The sequence below is a fragment of the Panthera pardus genome, unplaced genomic scaffold (genome assembly GCF_024362965.1).
Source record: "Panthera pardus isolate Hobbes unplaced genomic scaffold, ASM2436296v1 HiC_scaffold_16, whole genome shotgun sequence".
Taxonomy (NCBI): Eukaryota; Metazoa; Chordata; class Mammalia; order Carnivora; family Felidae; genus Panthera; species Panthera pardus.
In genome coordinates, this window is record NW_026526721.1 from 135,624,587 (window position 1) to 135,649,808 (window position 25,222).

A 25,222-nucleotide genomic window follows, 5' to 3' on the forward strand; every position below is an offset into this window, starting at 1 on the left:
AATCAAAGGAAAGAAAAAACACACTCCAAAGAGAGCAAGCATTAGAACCAGATTCAGATATGACACAGCTGTTGGAATTATCAGACAAGTAATTTAAAATATCCGTGATTTAATATGTTAAGGAATATGAAGAGTAGACAACATGCAAGAACAGCTGGATGATATAACCAGATAGATGAAAACTCAAAAAAAAAAAAAGAATCAAAAGGAAATTATAGAAATCCAAAACACTGGAACAGAAATGAAGATTGATTTGGGTGGGCTCATCAGTAGACTTGACATGGCTAAGAAAAAAAATCAGTGAGCTTGAAGATAGGTCAACAGAAACTTCCCAAACTAAAAGGCAAAAAGGAAAGAAAAAGAGCAAAACATCTAAGAGCGAAGGGACAATTTTATTTTCAAAAGGCCTAATGTGCATAATTTGAATGTCAGGAAAGAGAAAGGGAGGGAGAAAGGACATCATTAAGCTCATTGTTAGATTAATGTAGATATAGATGTTTACACATAGAAATATTTGTAAATATGTATAGGTACACAGTCTAATATACACATATATATTTGCTTGCTCTATTAGCTAAGAGGGCATGGAAGCAAAGACACTCCAGTAGTAATTAGCACACTTAGTGCTCAGAACTTGATTTCCAATACCATTCTCTACTAAAAGGGCTGGTTAGGATTCTTTGGAGAAATGGCTATACTGAGAGCACAAGTGCTATCCCTAGCCAGCTGCACTGTATCACCCAGAAGCTTTAGAAATGCAGAATCTCAGCCCCCGGGTGGGGGAGGGGGGTGGGGGAGGGGGTACCTACCAAGTAAGAAAATGTATTTTAAAAAGATCTATGGGTAATCTGTATGGATGTTAAACTTTAAAAGGTACTAACTTAGGGACACCTGGGTGGCTCAGTCAGTTAAGCTAAGCATCCGACTCTTGACCTCTGCTGAAGTCTTGATCTCAGGATTGTGAGCCCAAGTCCCATGTTGGGCCTACCTGAATGAATGAATGAATGAATGAATGAATGAAAATAAAAGGCACTGACTTAGTGGCTATCAAATATAAATCGCCTATCCTCACCTCCCCCCAGCAAAATTCTTCTACTGGTAAATCTCAAGAATTTAGTTCTTCTGATAGACACATTTGCTGCAAAAGTTGTTGAACTTACCAAGATTCTAACTGTAAATATGTTTCTACCAGGACCAAATTTCTAAAGAAATTTTTAACTTTACTCTAAGTTCTGTACTAGTTAACCATCCTTCTAACAACTTAAAGAATTGGGATGGGAGTGGCTTTTTAACAAACTAAGCATGCATTAATCAGTTCAAGGTATTGATTGATATACATGAGCTGACTCCAAGAGAGGGGGGAAAAAAAGGGCTTTTTCCTCTGCCCAGGTGAAGGTGTGTTCACCTCTACTACAGAGTAGAAAATCAGGCAGAGTAATTACAGGTGGAATAAGGACTGTAAGCTCCAGATTACTCTCAGGAAACATTTCTGAGTCTAAACGCACTTTTTAATTAGCTCTTCCAATAGCATCATGCTAATTGGCTAATTTGGAAATGATATGAGACCCTGTGTGCTTTAAAGAAAATCTGTTTGTTGATATATTTATTTGCACCTGAGACTGTCTTATTGCTGGCAGGACAGATATTATTAAAACAGAATCACCTGCTTATTTTAACCAGATTTTTTCAACGAACACACATGAATTGGATTATCCCTAGGGTTTCAGGAGGAAGTATTAGCATTTTGAGTGATAGGAAATTGCCACTTAGCTGGGAAATAAATGAGCTTTAAATAGATCCCATTATTTTTTACAAGGCTATTATTGTAAATGTTTCATAATAGAAGAAATGCCCTTCAAGTCTATCCTCATTGGTGGTTTATGGTTGGGGTGTTAACCTCTAAGTAGCCCAGCTCTTCACATCCAGCCACAGTGAGTTTTCATATTTTGACTATATAAAATAAAATTACCTTTTATTGGCCCACATAATATTTCCAACAAGTTTCTCTATTTGTTAGCTATGTTGTAAAGAAAATGTATTAAATTTATTTTCCTGGGCTAGGAAACTGGCTTTTTAAAGTTTTCATGGGTTTAATATATTTTACCTTTAACAAGACTATCTGAACACTATAGAAATATGGATTTAGGTGAGAACGTGGTGATATATTTGGATATTTATTTTTATCTCACTTGAATATTTCTCACTGCTTTACTTGTGTCACTCAGAGATAACACTTTATAATCCAAACAAGCCTCACTCTAGCTTACTATTTAAAATGTTCCTTTCCAGCCTAATTACTGCCACTAAATAATAAAAGAAGAAACTGCATGGATCATCCTGGATTTCACAAAGTACAGTGGTAAAAAGTCTCCTCCCTCCAGTTTAACAGTCTTCTTTTTACTCAGTATTATTGAGCCTCTGCAGCTATTCTGCACTGTGGGCTAAGGCTCCTCAATAAGTTTGGAAATGCTAGGGTGCCCCCTACCGTTGTAAATGGGGAAGCATGTTTCTTTGCATCTCCATTCAGAGAACAGCATTCTCCTGAAAATGATATTTAACCAAAGTTCAGAGGCGGGGTGGTTAGTCACGTGGTAAGTGGATGGATGGATGGATGGATGGCAAGAAAATAAGGATATATATGAAGCCCACCTGAGGATAAAATTTAAATTTAGCTACTTAAATGTTTACCTGGTCTAGAGGTCTATCTATGGGGGGAAGAAGGGGAATTGAGTATTACATGACCAAAAATATTTGCGTGTGTTCTTTTCTAAAATAACAGTGTGTATCTTTCATCATGATTTCAAAGGGATATGAAACCAGGGTCATTCTCTCTCTGTTACCTTCCCTGTCGTCTTTCTTGGTAGTATCAATATCCAGGTAGGTGATCCTTCTGCTTAACAATGGACTTCTCACTTTTTGTACTCCTTTCCTTCAATGACCCTATTCTCCACCTGTTTAAGTCATGCAATCCTATTATCACATCCTAGACATTCTCATTACCAACAACTACCACGTACAGAATTTCACTTTGCAAGCATTCCACTTTGTGATCACCAACTCCTATTTTATATATAACTTTTTCATATATATATATATATATATATATATATATATATATATATATATATATATATAACTCTCCCACAATTCTTTGACTGACTGGGATAGCCCAATCCATTAATCCTGCCATTTTTCACTATCATTTATTTCTGAACTTCCTCTTTACTCATCTTAGTTTCCATGTTCTATCACTGGAATCAACTCCTTGCATACACTCAACTCCTTGGTCCCTTCCTCCCACCATTTTATTCACCAGGTTAAATTCCACCCCTAAATTCATATCTCCACTTATTCCAAATCTGAAGTGCAGCAGTTGCATATGAAGAAACTAACCAAAGAAAGATAAAAAATCAAGTAATTGGTCTCACTTTCAATTTATGATCACCAAATTCAGGAGGGCTGGCAATTTTGCTATATTATTGATAAATCATATTTCACCAAAATTTTAAGCTTATGTTCTTTGAAAGACACTGTTAAGAAAATAAAAAGGCAGGGCACCTGGGTGGCTCAGTCGATTGAGCAACCAACTTCAACTCAGGTCATGATCTTGTGGTCTGTGAGTTCAAGCCCCACGTCAGGCTCTGTGCTGACAGCTCAGAGCCTGGAGCCTGCTTTGGATTATGTGTCTCCCTCTCCTTCTGCCCCTCCCCTACTCTGTCTGTCTCTGTCTCTCTCTCTCAAAAACATTTAAAAAAAATTTTTTTAAAGGCAAGCTAAATATAGAAGAAAATATCCACAAAACACATATGATAAAGGATTTGTATCTATAATACGTAAAGAACGCACAAAACTCAATAATAAGAAAACAAGCCGTTTAAAAAAATAGGCAGTGAAGTGCATGCATGGCTCAGTCGGTTAAGCGTCTGACTCGATTTCTGCTCAGGTCATGATCTCATGGTTCGTGAGATCAAGCCCCACATGAGGCTCCAAGCTGACAGCACAGAACCTGCTTGGGATTCTCTCTCTCCCTTTCTGTCTACCCTTACCCTGCTCATGCTTTCTCTCTCTCCCTCTCTCAGAATAAATAAACTTTTTAAAAAACTAGGCAGCATGTTAGAATGTATACTTTACCAGAGAAGATATATGCATGGCCAATGAGCCCATAAAGGATGCTCAACATCATTAGTCACTAGAAAAATGTAAATTAAAACCACAATGTGCTATTACTTCAGACCTATTAGACGAAAATAATTTTTTCAAACACGATACCAGGATGAACTAGAACTCTCATAAATTGCTGGTGAAAATGCAAAATGATAGAGCCATTTTGAAAACAGATTTTCAGTTTCTTATACAGTTAAGCATATGCTTACCATATAGTCCAGCAATCTCACCCGTAGTTATTTTCCCGAGAGATGAAAACTTATGTTTACACAATACCTATTCACAAGTGTTCATAGCAGCTTTATTCAGAATTGGTAAAGACTGGAAACAACTCAGATGTCTAACTGGTAAACAGATAAACAAATTGTGGTGTATCCATACAGTGGAATATTACTCAGCAATAAAGAATGAACTCCTGACCCATGCAATGACGTAGATGGATCTTAAAATCATTACTAAGTGAAAGAAGTCACTCTCAAAATGCTAGCTACATATTCCACGATTCCATTGATATGACATTTTCAAAAAGGTGGAAACTACAGGACAAAGAAACACATGAGTGGTTGTGAGGGGCTAGAATGTGGAAAAGGAGATGTTTACCGCAAAAGGGTACCAGAGAATTTTGTGACGTGATAGAACAGTTCTATGTTGTGTTTGTGACAGTGGATCTTACTGAATGTAAATGATATCTCAATAAATCTATTTAAAAATTGATGCATTGATGCCTGGGTAAGTCAGTTAAGTGTCTGACTTCAACTCAGATCATCTTGTAGTTCATGAGTTCGAACCCCACATGGGGCTCTCTGCTGTCAGTGTGGAGCCCACTTTAGATCCTCTTTCCCTCTCTCTCTCTGTGCCCCTCCCCTTCTCCCTCTCTCTCTCTCTCTCAAAATAAATGAACTTTAAAAAAATAAATACTTTAAAAAAATAAAAAATAGAATAACAACATGAAAATGGATACAATGTATTATAAAATCAAGATACCAAATACCTAGGAATAAATCTAACAGAAAATGTACAATATCTCAACATGGAAAATTGAGAATTACTGAGATAAAGAAAAGTTCAATAAACGTATGAATGTATCATGTTTATTGTTTGGTAGTCAAAACATTATAAAAATGTCAGTTCCCCCCAAATTCATCTTTACACTCAATGCAATCACAGTAAGAATCCCAGTATATTGTGTGTGTACACACTTTTTTAAAAAATAATAAAATGAGGAGCTCTGCTCAAAGCATAGTGATAGACATGCCAGGTGGATTCTAAATTACCTAGAGCAGTAAGTCAGTGGGGATTATCGAATCTGCCAAAATCAACGATGGACACTTACTTAAGAAAAAGAATCAGGGGGATGAGGACAAAACGAAGAAGAAGTCAACATAATTATATTAATATATGGAGAACAAAATAGTACTTACAAGTAGGTGAGATGAGCTATGACCTGAATCAGGTCTTTTGACTCATATTTATTGAGCTAAAATGGTTCTAGGTGCTCACATATGCCATCAAAGCTGCCTTACAAGTTCATAAGGGACTTATGTTATTTCCATTTTGTAAATAAGAAAGCCACAGCTTTGTAAGTTTAGGTGTCCTTCCTAAGGTCACAAATCCAGATTTGTTATTCATATCAAATGCTCTCAGTTTGCTCCTCAAGAAGAGTCTGATTGATAAACTAAAATTGCTAAGCATTTTATGACACCATGTGGCCAGATTTAGTGAAGCGTGAGGGCCTGAAGACCGTGTCATGCCAGGACCGTAATTCTTACAAATAGGAATCAAGAAATCAGCACTACTTTTCTGATGCAACACAATCTGGGGGAAAGGATGTCACTTTAGCAAAGAGTGGAAAAAAACTAAATGATGAATTAGAAATCATTGAAGGCATGAAACTTGATTGAGATGACAGTTCCTCATACTTTCTTAATATAGCCAAATACAAGATGTTCATCTGCATGAAAAGAAAATCTCCAGCATCATGCACCTCACAGCATCCCAAGCACCATGAGCTGTTTGATTCCAGGAGCTGACCTGGTGCAGTGCAGCTGGTTTCACGGTTGGGCTGTCCGCTTTTTGCTGAACCTTGGTCGGAGATGGCATACTGCTGACGTCAGGTTAGTCTACATATTAAAGGCTGGTCCCCCCCCCCCCCAATTATAATTAACATACAGAGTTATATTAGTTTCAGGGGTATAATACAACTATTCAACAATTCTCTACAGTTCTCAGTGCTCATCAAGATAAGTGTAATGTAAACCTCTTTTTTTCACCCGCCCCCTCACCTACCTCCCCTTTGGCAACCAGTGGTTTGCCAAAGAGTCTGTCCTTTTGTCTTTTTTTCTTTATCAGTTTTGTTTCTTAAATTCCACATATGAGTGAAATCATACGGTATTTTCTTTCTCTGACTGGCTTATTTCACTTAACATTACACCCCCTAGGTTCCTCCATGTCATTGCAAATGGCAAGGCTTCATTCTTTTCATGGCTGAATAACATTCCATAGGTATGTATGTATACCCACATACCACCTCTACTTTATCCATCCATCTATGGATGGACACGGGTTGCTTCTGTATCTTGGCTGTTTTAAATAATCCTGCAATAAACATAGGGGTTCATATATCTTTTTGAATTAGTGTTTTCATTTTCTTTGGTTAAATATCCAGCAGTGGAATTACTGAACCATATGGTAATTCTATTTTTAATTTTTGAGGACCCTCTATACTATTTTCCAGAGTGACTACACCAATTTGCATTCCCACCAACAGTGCACCCAAAGGTTCCTTTTTCTCCACATCCTTGCCAACACTTGTGGGTTTTTTGCATGTTTTTTTATGTTAGCCATTCTCACATATGTAAAGTGATATCTCATTGTGGTTTTAATTTGCATTTCCCTGATAGTGATTTTGGCCATCTTTTCATGTGTCTGTAGGGCCATCCTAATGTCTTCTTAGGAAAAATGGGTATTCGGGTCCTCTACCCATTTTTAATTGGACTATTGTTTATTGTAGTTTTAAATTTCTTTTATTATTAATATTTTTTGGTGTTAAGTTATATAAGATCTTTATATATTTTGGTTATTAACCCCTCATCTGATGTATCATTTGCAAATATCTTCCCTCATTCAGTAGGTTGCCTTTTTGTTTTATTGATGGTTTCTTTTGCTATGCAAAAGCTTTTTATTTTGGTGTAATCCCAATACTTTAATTTTCCTTTTGTTTCTCTTGCCAGAGGAGACATATCTAGAAAAATGTATCTATAGCTGATATTAAAGACATTACTGCCTATGTTTTCTGCTAGGAATTTTGTGGTTTCAGGTCTCACATTTAGGTCCTTAATCCATTTTGATTTTATTTTTGTTTATGGTATAAGGAAGTGGTCCAAATTCACTCTTTTCCATGTAGTTGTCCAGTTTTTTCAATACCATTTGTCTTTTTCCCACTGTATATTCTTGCCTCCTTTGTCATAGATCAATTGACCATAAAAGCATGGGTTTATTTCTGGACACTTTATTCTGTTCTATCGATCTACGGTGTCTATTTTTGATGCAGGGTCTTTTGTGGTTCCATATGCATTTTAGGATTATTTGTTCTAGTTCTGTGAAAAATGTTGGGATTTTAATAGATATTGCATTAAATATGTGGATATTTAATGCTTTGGGTAGTGTAGACATATTAACAATATTTGTTCTTCCAATCCATGAGCACAGCATCTTTCCACTTGTGATTTCTTCAATTTCTTTCATTAATATATAGTTTTCAAAATACAGATCTTTCACCTCCTTGGTTGTTTATTTCTGGGTACTTTATTATTTTTGGGGCAATTTTAAGTGGGATTGTTTTCTTAATTTCTCCTTCTGCTACTTCATTAATAGTGTATAAAAATGCAATATATTTATGTATATTAATTTTATATCCTGTGGCTTCACTGATTTATCAGTTCTAATAGTTTTTTGGTGGAGTCTTTAGGGTTTTCTATATTTAGTATCATGTCAACCGTAATTAGTGAAAGTCTTACTTTTTCATTACCAATTTAGATATCTTTTATTTCCTTTCCTTTTTTAAAAAAAAGTTTATTTATTTATTTTGAAAGAGAGAGAAAGAGAGTTCAGAGGAGGGGCAGAGCAAGAATCCCAAGCAGGCTCCATGCTGTCAGCACAGAGCCCAATGCGGGGCTTGATCTCATGACTGCAAAATCGTGACCTGAGCCAAAACCAAGAGTCAGACCCTTAACTGACATGACTATTATACATTGATTTGTGGTTATCATTAGGCTTATATATAACATCTTATGCACATAGCAATATTGATTGTCAAACATAGGGTGTGAACCCATTCTAAAAGCACTAAGTTTTTACTCCCCACCAACCATGTTTTATGTACATAATGTCATACTTTGCAACCTTTTATTTTGTGAATCCCTTGACTGACTTTTGTATAATTGATTTTACTGCTTTTGTGCTTTAACCTCCATACAGTTTTATAAGTGATTAATCTACTTTTTTAGTTTTTTAAGTTTATTTATTTTTGAGAGAGAGAAAACATGAGCAAGGGAGGGGCAGAGAGAGAGGAAGACAGAATTCCAAGCAGGCTCTCCACTGTCAGTGCAGAGTCCAATGTGAGGCTGAACATGAGCTGAAACAGATATGTAACCAACTGAGCCACCCACGTGCCGCTTGTCTAACTTCCTGTGTTTGTTTTTATGTATTAGGAGAGTCAGTTATGTCCCTTGGTCTTGAAAATAGTGGCTTTATGGGGCACCTAGGTGGCTCAGTTGGTTGCGTATCTGACTCTTGATTTCAGCTCAGGTCATGATTTCACGGTTCACGGGTTCCAGTCCCACCTCAGGCTCAGTGCTGGTGGCATGGAGCCTGCTTGGGATTCTCTCTCTCCCTCTCTCTCTCTGCCCCTCCCCTGCACTCATGCATTCTCTCTGTCTCTGCCTCTCTCTCTCTCAAAATAAATAAACTTAGTTTTTTAAATAAATTGCCCATATAATAAACGAATTATAAAATTACATTTTCTAGAGAATGGGCAATTTTTTAAACTTTAGGTCTCTCTCTCTCTCTTTTATAAGTAATGGTAGACTACACTGTAACGACAGTATCTTAAACAGTAATTTTTCATACTAATAGACAATGAACAACAAAATTCAAAGTCAATCACAGAAAAACATTGACAGAATACATTTTATTGATAATTCAATTAATCAAGTTGTATTACTAATCAAGCTTCAGTGGTGGCTTTAACCCACACTGGTGCTTTTGATGTATAGGAAGAACACACTATGCTGAGGTCACACCTTCTCACCATCCCTACTTCATCAGGCCAGAGCATCAGAGGGCCAAGGCATGAGAGGAAATGATTGTGTGCAATTTGCTACTAAGAGTGCTCTAAAGCTGCAAGTAATGGTGGGTCAGCTGTGTCCTCTTCACATACTTTAAGGGCAATATGCTTTTCTGGCCATAGGAAGACTTTTTTTTAAGTTTTTATTTAAATTCCAGTTAATTAACATACAGTGCACATAGGTTTCAGGTGTACAATACCTGGTGCTTATCACAAGTGCACTTCTTAATCCCCATCACCCATTTAACCCATCCCTCCACCCACCTTTCCTCTGGTAACTATCAGTTTGTTCTCTATAGTTGAGTCTGCTCCTTGGTTTGCCTCTTTTTTTTTCCCTTCACTCATTTGTTTTGCTTCTTAAATTCCACATATGAGTGAAATCATATATGTCTTTCTCTGACTGACCTATTTCATGTAGCATAACACACTCTAGTTCCATCCACATCAGTGCAAATGGCAAGAATTCATTCTTTTTCATGGCTGAATAATATTCTAGTGTGTGGGGGGGTATGTGTATGTGTGTGTGTGTAAACACCACATCTTCCTTACCCATTCATCAGTTGATAGACACTTGGGCTCTTTCCATAATTTGGCTAGTGTGGATAATGCTGCTATAAATGGCCATAGGAATATATTAAAACTAACGGCTATCGTGTCATTGTTGGAACTCCAGCTTTTCTTCTCTAAATTCTGCTCCTTGTGTTTGTTTTCCTCAGATGCTAACACAGATTGAAAGCTTGCTAAGCTTACATTCTGTCATACTGACACCTCAAGAGAAAAATAACAAAAGATTGAAGGCAAAATTTTGTCAACCTAGTATCACAAACTAGACTTTGAATTTCATTCAACCAACTAAAATGCATAGACTTCTTAAGCATCTGTCTACAATGCTTTCATTACAAACATCTACATCATTCTGAACTAGGCCTTTGGTGAGATGAAAGATTAACTCTAAGTGCTCATCAAGTTGTTTGGTGTTTTACAGAAAACAATACAATAAATCTTAAAATCCCAAATCAAATTTATTAGCAATACACATAGGCATATGAGTCCTACTTCAGTGACTGACATCTAACATATCTAAAACCAGAATGGACTCAACATTTTAATGAACACAGATTTAACATTTCTTTTTTTAAATGAATGAACTCCAAAAATATCACATGGTTGTTTTACACTTGATCCGGTCTGCATGTTGTAGCTCATCCAGAACATTTCTGATGGTCTCTACAGAAACTTCTCCTCTGTGATGTTTTTTTGATGCGAGATTCCATACATTTTCAAATTCTTCATCAGAAAGCCTGACACCAATGTTACATAATATCTCTGCAATCTAGGGGAAAAATTGAAAGTCAGACTGAGATCTATGTTTTTAAATTTGTATTTTAATATCTTTAATATTTTTAGAGTGCCTGGGTGGCTCAGTCAATTAAGTATCTGACTCTTGATTTCAGCTCAGGTCATGATCTCATGGTTAGTGAGATCTTAATGAGCTATGTTGGGCTCTTGCACTGACAGACTGGGATTCTCTCTCCCTCTCTCTCTGCCCCTCCCCCACTCACACTCTAACTCTCTCTCTCAAAATAAATAAATAAGCATTAATGCAATTAAGAGGGTATTCACCTATACTAACCCATATATAAAATTACTTTCAACTATTTAAGTGTTTCTGGTTATTTTAAAAGGTAGTTGGTGCCTGAGTGGCGCAGTCGGTTAAGCATCTTTGGCTCAGGTCATGATCTCACAGTTCGTGGGTTCAAGCCCCATGTCGGGCTCTGTGCTGACAGCTCAGAGCCTGGAGCCTGCTTCGGATTCTGTGTCTCCCTCTCTCTCTGCCCCTCCCCTGCTCGCACTCTCTCTCTCTCTCTCTCTCTCTCAAATAAACATTAAAAAAAATTGTTTTAAGGTAGCAGCCAAATTCAAGCAGAAAGAATAAAAAGTTAGAGAAGACACATTGGATTTAAGTTCCATCTCACTCACTTCTTGTCACTAGGATCTTGTGTATGTCATGTAAACCCCTTGAAAATTCCCTTCTCTAAAATAGGATCATTTATAAAATGTCCCTAACTGGCCCGATATAAACTTTACAGTTGTGAATGTGCAAATGCCAGAGAGATAAAGCATGCATGAATAACTGAGCAAACTAAAATCTGAACATACTGAAAGCCAGCAAACTTTGGCTAGCAACCTCTCTGCAATGATAATTATTAAAGGAAAACATAAGGAAGGAAAGATAAGACATAGAAGTAGAAAGAAATGTTAGAGTGAGTAGAGGAAATAAAAGATTTGAAAAAAAAATTAAATTTAAAGGAGGAAAAACATTTATTATGAAGCACACAGAAAAAAAAAAAGCAGAGGGAAATAGAAAGAAAGGTTAGACAGTGAATAGGAAAGCCAAAGAAATAGAAGAGTTGCAGAATACATCTATTAAGCGGAATCTTAACAATTTAAAGATCCTGGAGAAATGATGTGCCCTCCTGGGAAATTAACCGTATGATCAACTACACTTGAAATTCAGAAGAGCTGCCAGAAGCTGCAGTTGTACAGCAAAACACCTCAGTGCCCCTGTGCAGAACAGCGTTTTCCTGCTGCCCCACCCACAGTGACAGGTAAGGAGTGTCCCCACAGAGTCAACTCCTGAAGTGGCCTCCTCCTCCACTTCCTTTCCCCCTCCTCAGGAGGCATCCCTCCCTTAGGTCCCCATTCCATTGTAATACACAGATTAGCTGATCTTTCCAGAAACCCGTCCATTCTCACTCCAACCACTCATCTGGGTTCTTTTTTTTTTTCCAGATGTGTGAGACAAAGGATGACTTCCTAGTTAAAAGAATTTTAGGCAACATGCAACAAGCAGGAGATTTTTGTTTCTTTTGGCAACCCTGAACTTCTATTTCATATGGCCGTTAGAGTAATTAAGAGATGTGAAAACACAGTCTGGGGGTGTCCCTTCTCTGATCCCCCGGGGATGGTCCCAAAGGCCAGGCAAAAGGCTTCTCCTCTGAGTTTCTCCCTTCCTCTGTCCCCTACCTCAGTGGGGATGAATTGTTAGAATGAATCTGTTATAATTAAGGTAGGAGTTAGTAAATTTTCAAGTAATCAACTCTTCATCTGAAGTCTCAGAAAGCATCATATGTCTACATGTCTCCTCATATCATTCCTAGCTCTGGATATGAGAGTTCTGAAGCAGCAGTTGTGTCCTAGATTACACGCTGCCTTCCACGAGTGCAGATCAAGCATGCTGACCATGCGTTGTTATTAATCCTTGGCCCTAAGAACCCTAGTGGCTATTCTGATGTAGCTGGTCACTCCTGTTTTCTAACCCACTTAGGAAGAAAATCACCTGGAATATGAGGACCATGTTTTCTAACAAACAAAACAGAAACAAGATACATGGGCTGACAAAGGACGTGGCAACAGGATGGAATATTTTAAATCAGATAGCAGTATATAAGGAGGGTGGCAGAGTGGCCCTTCTCATGCCTACTCTCTGGTTTTGGAGATATAAAACCATGAGATACTTACACAAGGAAAGGAGTGATCCCTTTTGATTGAGTTCCTTAGGAAAACATTTCTTTTTATACATAGGTCCTAGTGGATGTATCATATGAGAGTAATGTTTCCTATCACAGAGGAAACTCTGCTGCAAGAATTGTACCAAAATGTCACAACCAAACTAAATAGTATCCTTAAGAATCCTCTATTTGGGGATCCTGATGACTTTTGTAACATAAAAGCTCAACTTTTTAAAAGTCTAAAATTAAATAGCTGTTGATAAATAAGCATTTTCATCTTTGTGTGTTTATGCAAAGTTGACATGTCTTTCAACTCTTTTGAAATAATACGCTCTACCTCTTTTTTAGATCTTGTCTTGAAGAAGTCTCTTTCAAACACTCCTTTCTGGCCAAAGACGGTAGGATGTAGTAATGAATAGGCATTGCCCTCTTCACCATAATTAGTTCTATCACTGATGCGACGAATTCGGGGGGCAGGGATATCAGACCGAATGGTTGGAACACCATAGATGGGATAACCTAGGACATCAATGAGAGAGGAAAACAGACATTCTACAACTGAGCTATACAATACAGTAGCTACCAGTCACCTGTCACTCTTGAGTACACACTTGAAATGGGGCTAGTCTGCAGTGCCTCGGTGGCTCAGTCCATTAAGCATCTGACTCTTGATTTCGGCTTGTGTCATGATTTCACATTATGAGATTGGGCCCTGCATTGGACTCTGCATGCTTGAGATTCTTTCCCTACCTCTCCCTCTGCCCCTGCCTTGCTTGCATGCATGCACTCACTCTCTCTCAAAAAATAAAAAAGAAATATCTAAAAAAAAGAAAAAAAGAAAAAGAAATGGGCTAGTCCAAATTGAGATGTGATGTAAGGGTAAAATACACACTGAATTTCAAAGATTTAGTACCCCCAAAAAAGTGAAATATTTAATCATATTGTATTGATTACTTGTTGAAAAGGTATTTGGGAGATCTATGTATTATATATAAAGTGTATATACTATTAAAATTGATTTCACCTGTTTCTTTTTCCTTCTTTTTTTTTGTGAGAGAGAGAGAGTGCAAGCAGGAAGGGGCAGAGAGAGAGAGGACAGAGGATCCAAAGCGGGCTCTGCACTGAGAGCAGTGAGCCCAACCTGGGGCTTAAACTCACAAACTGTGATATCATGACCTGAGCCAAAATTGTATACTCAACGACTGAGCTACCCAGGCGCCCCTCCCTGTTTCTTTTTCTTAATGTGGCTACTAAAATTTTTTAAATACATGTAACTCCAATTATATTTTTATTGGACAGTACTATTCTAATGGGAGTAGAAGCTCATTACACCAGAATATATGGCATATCTAAAAAATCCAGTTAAGAAAAACATGCAAATCCTTAGTCATGTCCTTAGTCTCAGGAAGTGATCTTGACCAACATAAAATAATCTTTCTAACTAACCAAGAATCATCATGCTCAATATTAAGATAATGAGGTGTTATGAGTTGAACTATATTCTCCCCAGATTTATATGTTCAAATCCTGACCACAGTACCTCAGACTGTGACCTTATTTAAAAACAGAGTAATCGCGGGGTACCTGGGTGGCTCAGTTGGTTAAGCATCCAACTTCAGCTCAGGTCATGATCTCACGGTTTGTGGGTTTGAGCCCCACGTCATGCTCTATGCTGACGTGGAGCCTGGAGCCTGGAGCCTGTTTCCGATTCTGTCTCCCTCTCTCTCTCTGCCCCTCCCCTGCTCATGCTCTGTCTTTCTCTCTCTCTCTCAAAAATAAACATTAAAAAAAAGAAAATAAATTAAATAAATCATTAAAAAAATAGTCATTGTATTTGTGATTAATTAAGATGAGGTCATACTGGAGTAGAGTAGGCCACGCATGCGATGTGAGTGGGGTCCTTACAAAAGGGGGCATCTCACACAGGAGAACACCATGTGAGGGTGAAGGCAGATATCAGGGTGATACAGCAGAAGCCAAGGAACACCAAAAATTGTCAAAATCTAGGAGAGGAGCCTGGAACAGATTCTCCCTCACAGCTCTGGAAGGAACCAACTCCCATCAATACCCCGGCCTCAGACTTTCAGCCTCCAGAACCATAAGATGATAAATATCTGTTGTTTGAGCCATCCAGTTTGCGGTACTTGTTATGGCAGCCCTAGCAAACTAGCAGAAGGAGAATGAAGATACAGAGAAGAGTTTTGTGACAGCTCTTCAAATATTTGAAGGCAAATCTGTTTGTAGCTAAGAATCACATGGTTTATAAGTCTCCTAACAGTTGGTGAAGTCTGCGTAATATTCAATATTCTGCTCATCATAGATCAATTTCATTAGCGTTGAGAGAATCATATTACTTGGGTTATCATTAACAACAGTTCAGTTCTCCCTACATTTACTGAGACCCCCCTGGTTGCTTCAAATACAGAACTGAATGAAAGGTCCTAGGCTTTGAGAAACAGCCTAATGAAGATAAGAGACTGGGGATAATACAAGGACAAAGAACACTTCTATGTTTGCTGATCCTTTTAGAACTCAGCAAATAACGTGGCATACTCACAAAGAGAAGGAACAGCTCCTACAACTGCATTGATCTCAGAAGAAGTTGTCTTATAGTGATTAGAAACTTTATCACTTGGCCTCAGAAGTGTCCGGAGAGTCTTTTCTGAGCTCCCTGGTTCTTTTAAGACAGTATCTTCGGGCTTTATCAGGAGAGTTGGTTCAGATTCTTCAATATTAGCCTCCGCAGGGTTTGCACAATCTGGTTTTCTACCTTCAAGCAAAGAGGGAAAGGCAGGGGAGTTGGGGGGGGGGGGGGCGGGGAAGTACAGGAAGAAATTACTACTTGGTGCTTACTGCTCTACAGCAAAATCCATTTTCCTGGTTAGTCCCTCCTTGCTGGTGGAGACAGAGACTGGGCTGATGGAAACCCTCCACTGAAGCCAGCGTCCCACTGTGGGAGAGCAAGGGCAGGCTGATGACATATATGGGAATCCCAATGTGGCCTAAGGTTTCTTCTTGCCACTCCACTCACTTTATTCTAAAATAAAGCTTTTAAATCTGAGAGACCAAATGAAACCATGGAACCTATTTCTCCTTTAAAAAAAAAAAAAAATTAGAATTTATTTTCATATTTAACTTGAACTACAGGATTACCAGAGTTGTTTCCAGAGTTCTCCCCCAAGGAGGGAGGGAGAAGACATATCGGGGTTGTAAATTCCACACATACCTGATGGTGGCAGGGAACCCCATATATTGCAACATTTGGACTGGCAGTGAGAACACAGCGTGAGCTCAAGAACCGATTATATAAATAATATAGGGTTAGGTTATATACCTCCTTGAATCAGTATATAAAAGAAAACCCTGAGGTAAAACTCCAATTCTAAGACTGTCTTTTTGAAGATTTACTTTACTGAGTCATTCCGAAATTTAGGACTGAATTCCTGACACAGCTTTTTCACAGACCTGGTAGCTACACAGCCAGCACTAGAGGGCGCTGTGGTCTTTCAATTTCTAGGAGAACTCTCAGGGTTCTGGGAAAGCCCAAGCAAGGGTTGCAAAGGCAAATGGAACCCCAGTATCAGATTGGTGAGAACCATGGCAAACCAGAAAAGACATGCCTATCTAAAGTCTGCAGCCCCTATTCAGCTCCTGCCAATTGTTGCCATCAACACTTTCAGACCTTGTGTTCCAAAACCTCTAATGCGGTCCCTGCACCCCTCAAAAGGCAGAAATCTGGACAAAGTATGAGAAACAGTTTCTCAGAAAACTGTTTGAAAGCTACTGCCTTATTAACTAACTGGAATTTTTTTTTTTTCAAAAGTAAAAAAATAATAAATAAAAACAGTAACTTGAAAGAAAGAAATGAAGGAAAGAAAAGAAAGGAAAAGAAAAGAAAGAAAAAGAAAAGAAAAGAAAAACAAAGAAAGGAAGAAAGAAAGAAAGCCACTACCTTAGAACACTTACCTCTTTTCCTCTAGAAGTCAACAGTAATATAGAATTTGATATAAGAAAATTCCTGTCAGGGGCACCTGGGTGGCTCAATCAGTTGAAATTCAGTTGAAACTTGATTTCAGCTCAAATGGTGATCCCAGGGTTGTGGGATCGAGCCCCACGTCAGGCTCTGCACTAAGCATGGAACCTGCTTAAGATTCTCTCTCCCTCTTCCTGTGTCCCTCTCCCCGACAACCCCTACTCACCTGTGCTCACACTCTCTCTCCAAATAATTTAAAAAAAAAAAAATTCCTGGCGAAACATTCCTGAGCCCTTTCTGACTAAACCACTGGCCACTATCTTAGAAAATTCTGAGAAGGTGAAAAATTTCAAGGACTCCATTGAAAATGGCTGATGAAGTCAGAACCCAAAAACCAAGAACAATTTGAAAATCTGGTTTCAAACCAGCTTCAGCCCTCGGCCACTACTCCATGAGTTGTGCCAAGAAGAAAATAAATCTATCACCCCTTTGTATTTCTGAGAGCACGAGGGTAGAAATGTTTTCCATAAAATCTTCATTAGGCAGAGAAGAACTTCCTGCTTTCCTTGTGGTTAGAATAGAAAGGCCATCTCAGAAACGCATAAGGGGTCACACATCATCAATAAAGCCCCAAATTTGGTTTTGACCTTGCAGGAAGGCATGACCCAGAAATAAAAGTGAAAACAGTAATAACTTCACTTTTTAGAGAAAAATATTCCAAGAGGAGATAAAAAACGTAAAGTCTTTTAAAAAAGTTAATCTTCCTTAATAATCAAGATTTGAACATTAAAGCAAACAAAGTATCATAACAACTAAATTATAAGAATGTTTGAAATAATACTCAGTGGTAGCAAAGTTAGGGTCAAACCTCAAAGATTTTGCTGATACAATCACAGATTGGTACAATCATTTAGAAAAGCAAAATGAAAATACAGAGTTCTTCTGGGACAATAATAACATTCATAAGAAATGAGATATAATTAGAAACAAAGCTTTTTGAGTGTTACCAATATTACTTTCAAAATATCTGGAAACAACCTAAATTTCAAAGAGTAAGGAAATGGCTTAGTAATTCATAATATATCAGCATGAGGGAACTGAAAATGAAATTTACAGAAAAGTTTACCATAAAACTATTTCTTAATTCCATACAAATTTGAAAGCTAAAGTTTAAAAAGTCAAATAAAAATGGTACATTCACTGTGATTTTAGCTATATTTAAAATATACACACATGTCCATATACATAGTATATATGTCTATCAATATATGGTTAGTGATGTAGGAAGTCAATGTAAGAAAATGTAAAAGAAGAAGTGTTCTTACCTCAAATTCTATTTTACTGTTGACTTTTCCTGGGGGAGGGGAGCTAATTAAGACAATGGTTTTCAAACAGTTTTCTGAGGAACTGTCTTTAGTGTTTTAGGTCTCTGTGTAGACTGTTTTGCTTTTAATTTTTTTCTTCTGAATGAGGAGTACATAGTTCCAAATTCAAGAGATACAAACACCTAGATTAAAATGTGAGTCTTGCTGCCACCGTGTCCCTTAGCTACCTGGTTCCCCTTAAATGTCATCAAACTCTTTCCTGTCCTTCCACAGGTATTCTATGGATAAACAAGCAAATAATATGTATGTATGTGCATATTTAATATTATATATTAAAGTTGACAAGAGTCAAGCTTCTAGAAAAGTAAAAATATAAAAGTCCATTGAAGAAGTTAGCAAATCTTCAAAAATTAAATACCTTTAATAATGACCCTCTCTTCATACTCTTTCAGAGGCATTTTATCTTTCCAGTTAAGAAAATTTGCAAACTCTAGGTAGTTAATCAGTCCATCTTTATCCACATCACAGTAGTCAAATAGCTGGTCCAGGAGCGTCTCATCTAAGTGCAAGCTGACCTGATCACAAGCCTCCCGAAGCTCAGCTTTATCTATCGCCCCGTCTCCATTCTGTTAGACACAAATCAGAAAAAGATGAAGCAAGCATCATCTTTAAGAGCAGAGTATGCAACATCTATTATTTCATTTAAGAAAAAAAACAGATCTATCACATAAATTCAATGAATTTATCTTATTATTTTACAAAAGAGCAGGCAGTTATTAAGGTAAGTCTTCATTGTGTCATCCTAACATGCGCACAGTAATTCCAACCCTGGTTGGAGCAGGGTGTGGCTCAGAATCTTTGTTCATTCTATTTTAATAATTTTTTTTCCAAATACTTTTTTTGTTTAAATCACGTTGTGGTAGGGCAGGTGTAACCATGATTTGTGCTTGACATTTCATTTAACCAACATCTTGTGCTTTTGACAGCTTTCTACCATTTCCCATACTTTCAAAGTTTTTAACACCTCTGGTGCTCAGACAGCACTAAATGGCCCTCCACTCCACTCTCTGGTAATGAGGGGAAATTGGGGAAGTAATTGTAGGCCAAGTGCACGGAGGTACAGCAGACAGTTGCCTGCTTGTTGTTAACATTCCTATGGGCAAGAGGGACATGCTACCAATCTGGCCCATTGTAACAATTAGCACTAAGATTCATCCTGGTAGGGGAAGCAGGAGAATTTCCACCTTCTTCCAGACAACAGCTAAAGGAGTGCCTACACTGTGTGTGGAAGGAGGGAAATTTATGAAGGCTATGGGCAGGAACCAGCTGGTTTCCCTTGGGAACCAAAGGGGCAGAACACGTAATGCTTGGTAAGGAGGAAGGGCAAGAGCTGAGACGTCTTACCACTCTGGAGACTCCTCCTGGAGTCTATCAACCCTTAAGTCCATTTGGAGAGGAGAGTAAAAGGTCTGAGTATTTTTGCAGTGCATCCTAGCTGCTATAAGGGAGCTTTGGCCCTCTCAGAGAAATTTCCCTGAGACAAACTCCCAAGAGGTGATAAATGACTCACTGACTAGTATTCAGCTCTTACGCTCAGGACTGGGTTTACAGTGCTGATGAAGGTGATCCCTGGAGAATGAGGAACTGACCAATAAACTCTAGATAAATTCCTGCAGTCAGATCCCTAGTCCTGGAAAACATCCCTGATGCCTGTGTTGAAAGAGAATGAGAATTTAAAACATATTATCTCGACAGGGGGGCTGCAAATTCCCTGGACTAATGTAGACTACTTTATAAAAATCTCTGCTGCAAGCCCAAGTCAAACAAAAATGTGAACCCCATAGCCCTAGCTGAAAAGCTATGTAGGATATGGCTGTTAAATCAAAACTGAAACAGATGGTGCCAACAGTGATGACTTCAATGCCCAATATAGGGATTTGCGTGGAATGAAAACTTTGGTGGTTTCATTGAGCTACATACCACTCAAAACTCAAAGTGAATGTTTCTTATTCACCAGGTAGTGAGTCACTCTCTCCCTCTGCACCCTTGATTCCTCCCTCCTCCATGCCCCAACCTCAACTACTCTAAGGAGAAAGATGACTAGATGTGGGACCAAGGTCTCCCTGTCCCCAAGGGAGATCAAATGCCACATTCATCTGTTCAAGTAAACTGCCTAACTTCAGAGGGGTGAAGTCACGTACTTTTATGGCCTCTTCGGATATGAGTGCCAAATTGATCATCCTACTCAGTCTCTATGGGGAGGAGATGTCTGGATTCAGCTAGTGGGGTGTGGGCAGGGTTTGCTCAAAGTGGAGAAGGAAAACTAGCAATATATTATTTCTGTAGCAGAATATATTATTCCACTACTGAATGTATAACTGGTACTGATGCTTTACATGTTTGTATTATGAATGAGCCACAAGTAGAGGATGCTAGTACCTTTGGGGTCACACAACCCTAATGACCCCTTTGAGTTACAAGTCTCTGTGACTAATGATTTTGACACTTAGAGTCTCTGGGTCTGGTTTACTAACATGCTGTGGTTTTTAACCTCAATGAGAGCTATGGAGGATCAAAAATGGACAGTCAATCTACTCAGTGGGCAGAACTCAAGGCTACTCTCATTCCTCTGGCCAATATTCCCCTTGATGAACCTGTTATATTTTTACTGACTCTTGGACTATTGCCAATGGCCTGCTTATTTGGTTTGCCATTTGGAAAACTACAGACTGGAAGATTAAAAATACTTCTTTTTGAGTCTGAAAACTATGGTAACAAATCATAGCTCCTGACTGAACCATGTGAGTAAGTCATATAGATGCCTATGATAAGGGTCCCTTCTCTGCCCATTCTCAGACTGAAATCAAGCTTCTGACTGAGCGTAAATCATCCACAGTGCCACCATTGCTGCCTGGATCCATTGTTGTACCAGACACGGCGACACACCAATCATTACAAAGAAAACCACTCCACGTCTCTGAGGCAGAGGCTACCACACCACATGCCTTACTTTGACTCCTGCCAAAAGTTGGCCAATCTGTCTACATGGAACCTGTGTCCCCTCTCAGAGCTGTTAGTGGTGCATCACACTGTTGACACATTTTCAAGCTATGGAGTTGCTATTCCAGTTTAATCAGCCAGCTCCAGGCACAAGACGATGGCCCATGAAACTAATCTGAGTCTTGTGTTTTGCTTTCTGGACCATTTTCAGCCTGACAATGGTGTGTCTTATAGCAAAAGTGTTACTCAACAATGAGCTATTGGTCAAGGTATTCAGTGAACCTTTCCTACACCCAACCATCCATAGCCATCTGGTAGGACTGAGCTTTGGAATAACCTTCTCAAAAATTGTCTATCTTCCTCACCAGCTTCTGGCTCATGTCCAATGGGTCTCATCACTGAATACTGCTGGCCTTAAAAGGAATAATGTCATCTCAGCTACTTCCTGGGTAATACTTAGAATAAAGGGATTTGGAATGATATAGACCTATTTTGAAAATTTGGGACTCTGCTATGACCATGATGAGTCTTTTTATTTCCCTTCTAGATTTTAAATTTCTGAAGTCAAAAGTCTACACATAATCTGGAACAATGTCTGATGTACAATGAGAGTTCAATAAAATAAAGAATTAATCCTCTAAGCTAAGAAGATTCATTCAGGAAATCATGGCTTGTTTATTCTGTTTCGTTTTGTGTTTTTCATTAAACTAAATCTGGGCATCCAATCATATAAGATTCAAATAATCAAAAATTATCCTACAGCTGTACCAGGAAGACCCACATCTTATTACCCTCTCAGAAAAAAAGCTCCTCGAGGACACTGAGCACTACATTGTACATATTAAAAGTTAACTATTTAAAAGGTATATCAAAATTAAATAATTCTCAGTAATTTCCTCTCTGCTTAATTTAATTTTATCATAAAGAATGTGCCTGGTGGTTCACTAAGATAATCAACAGCTATTAAGATGATCGTCTTGCCTATAATTACATTTTAAATGAAGAATTTTTAAAAAGCAGAGCACCATGTATTGTGGTAGATTCTCTTATTTGTATCAGTGCTATCTAAATTTACCGCACATGGGGCGCCTGGGTGGCTCAGTCGGTTAAGCGTCCGACTTCAGCTCGGGTCATGATCTCGCAGTCTGTGAGTTCAAGCCCCGCATCGGGCTCGGTGCTGACAGCTCAGAGCCTAGAGCCTGTTTCAGATTCTGTGTCTCCCTCTCTCTCTGACCCTCCCCTGTTCATGCTCTCTCTCTGTCTCAAAAATAAATAAATGTTAAAAAATATATATATTTTTTAATAATAAATAAATAAATTTACCCCACTATAATCTTTGTAAGATACTTATATTTGAGTCAAGTTTAAAATGTACTTATTTTAGCTTACATATTTTAAGTCTGAAGATTCATTTTTAAATTACCTGTAAATAGAATTTGTCTCTGTTAGAAACCAGAGAAACAGTTGAATGCTTACATTTTCTTTAAACACAACTTTGCAAGAAATGCAGTGGGTGACTGATTGGTGTTTGTCCCTGCATAATTGGTACAAATATAAATGAGACAGTTAACCCACTTTTTATTCATCAGTACAACACAGGCACACAGACCCCTAATCTAAAAAAAACAAAGAAAATGAATGGATTAAACTGAATAAGCCAATGAGTAATCAAGATTTTTTTTAAGATAAAAAATGTGAAGTGTAACTTTTCCAAAACTGTGCTCAACATTGGAAGGGAGATATAAACATTATCTTTTCTCTTTGAGATAAACTAAAATCATTCTGCTCAGGGTTTTTTCTTCTCAAATCAAAATTATGATGCGCTGCATCATTACAGGTTTATTTAGGAGCTTTTATTTGTTTATATTGGACTCATTCTAAAATAGTTTGAGGCTGCCTAGAAAAATGAGTACAATGAAACAGAGCCCAAAAAGTGAGGAAATCAGAGCAAAGAGAAAATAAAGATGGACTAAAATAAGAAGAAACTGGAATAAAAAGAGTACACAAAATGTATGCTATAAGATCATGTTCACAAAACTAGATGTGTGTTGTTGAATTGGCTCTGAGCTTCCTGGAGGCCAACTCAAAAAGGTATTCACAATCAGTACAAAATTCATGCTTCTCATGAGGTAAAAACAAACCAGATACTTAAATAAAACACAATTATTTCCTTTAGAAAGAATGGGTTTCTCTATATAAAGAGGATGCGTGTGACAAAAATAAATAACAGCCTCACCGGCATACTAATAAAATTGTGCCATATTTCACAAGAGATTTGCACAATAGTGCACTTTCGTATAAGCCAAAGGCAATGCAGCTCGGTAAAAACAATCCTGTGATGGCCTAAAATGGTGTGAGGTTATTACGCAGCCCTAGCTTTATCTGACTTTTTCAAAGGCTACAATTTAGAGTAGCTTGAAAACTGAATGATTTTACACTCTCAAAACTGAAACCACAACCGCTCCCCCAGGGGAGAGACGTTCTACGTCTGACTTGGACCTTGACAGCACTACGTGTACATACTCAGCTTTAGGTATAAATGACCTAGACCCAGGAAGTCTTCCCTGGGGACCTAGGGTGCCACCCCCTTCCCTTGCTCCCAGCACAGTACAGTTAAATCTGCCTCAGCGGTTCTCAAATTGAATGTGTATCAGGGCTGCAGGGCTTGTTAATCAAATTGAATGTGTATCAACCTGCAGGGCTTGTTAAAACACTGTCGCTAGGCCCCAACCCCGTGTTCCCCAATACGGTAGGTCTGGGGTGGGCCTTAGATTGTGCATTTCTAACAGGTTCCCAAGTGACCCTGACAGTGATAAAAGAACCACACTTTGGTAACCACTGATCTACTCCAGGGGTCAGTAAACTTTTACCGCCAAGAGCCAAAAAGCAAGTATTTTAGGTTTTGCAAGCTATTCAGTCTCTGAGGCCCTATTCGGCATCTATAGTGCAAAAGCAGCCATAGAAAATATTCAAAATAAATTGGCCTATAAAACTATTTATGAAAACAGGTGGTGGACTGGATTTGACCCATGGGCCTTAATCTGCTGACCCCTGATCTACACCAACCTGCCAGAATCTGTAAGCGCATGCATAGTCCCAAAAGTTCTGTTCAACTACTGACCTTGTCATAGTGCCTGAAGGCTGCCAGCAAAGTGTCAAATTTCTGGTAGTTAACTTTCTTCAAGTGATGTCGCACTGCTGCAGTCAGGGCTCTGTGTCTATCCTTGCCTCGAAGATATTCACCCGGAAGTCTGTTATGGATGAGATCACCAGCTCCTATTAAAGAGGGAGAGAAAAAGTCTTTCATCTGAATTCAGATAAAGTCTGTCAATATTATTCCCATCCTAAAAGAGAGAATGATCTAGCAACTTCTTTGAATGAAAAAACCTCACGCCTAACTCTGATTCTATTATGCAGTGTGTTAAAAACAAAAACAAAAACCTTGTATATGAGGGGGACAAAACATAAGAGACTCTTAAATACAGAGAACAAACTGAGGGTTGCTGGAGTGGTTGTGGGTGGGCGGATGGGCTAAATGGGTAAGGGGCATTAAGGAAGACACTTGTTAGGAGGAGCACTGGGTGTTAAATATAGGGGATGAATCGCGGGAATCTATTCCAGAAATCATTATTGCACTATATGCTAACTAACTTGGGTGTAAATTAAAAAATAAATAAATAAACTTTAAAAAATCCTTGTATATAAAAAAGAACATAAAATAACTGATAAAACTTCATACTTCTGACAAAATGAATGTGGGGGGAGGGGATTCATCAGCCCTCCTAGGTTGTCTTTCCTAAGATCGTGAAGCCCTTGCCTATCTGCCTCTTAGCAAACATTTGTCTATAATGCTGAGGATCTGAAAGTGGGGCAGAGTCCATAAGGGACCACTCTATATGCCTTG

The 25,222-nt window shown here is 38.3% G+C and overlaps 1 protein-coding gene across 2 annotated transcripts in view; it reads right to left on the bottom strand.

The window, feature by feature from the left end:
* Positions 1–10,511: 10,511 nt before the first annotated feature.
* The window catches only part of EFHB (EF-hand domain family member B), a 49,499-nt gene continuing 34,788 nt past the window's right edge, over positions 10,512–25,222 (bottom strand). For both annotated transcript variants that reach the window (XM_053903842.1, XM_053903841.1), the window contains 5 exons: positions 24,440–24,594; positions 18,737–18,944; positions 15,578–15,790; positions 13,358–13,539; positions 10,512–10,841 (listed from right to left, as the gene is read on the bottom strand). In XM_053903842.1, coding sequence (XP_053759817.1) covers positions 10,668–10,841; positions 13,358–13,539; positions 15,578–15,790; positions 18,737–18,944; positions 24,440–24,594 — 932 coding nt within the window. In that variant the 3' untranslated portion in view covers positions 10,512–10,667. The remainder of the gene's footprint in view (positions 10,842–13,357; positions 13,540–15,577; positions 15,791–18,736; positions 18,945–24,439; positions 24,595–25,222) is intronic.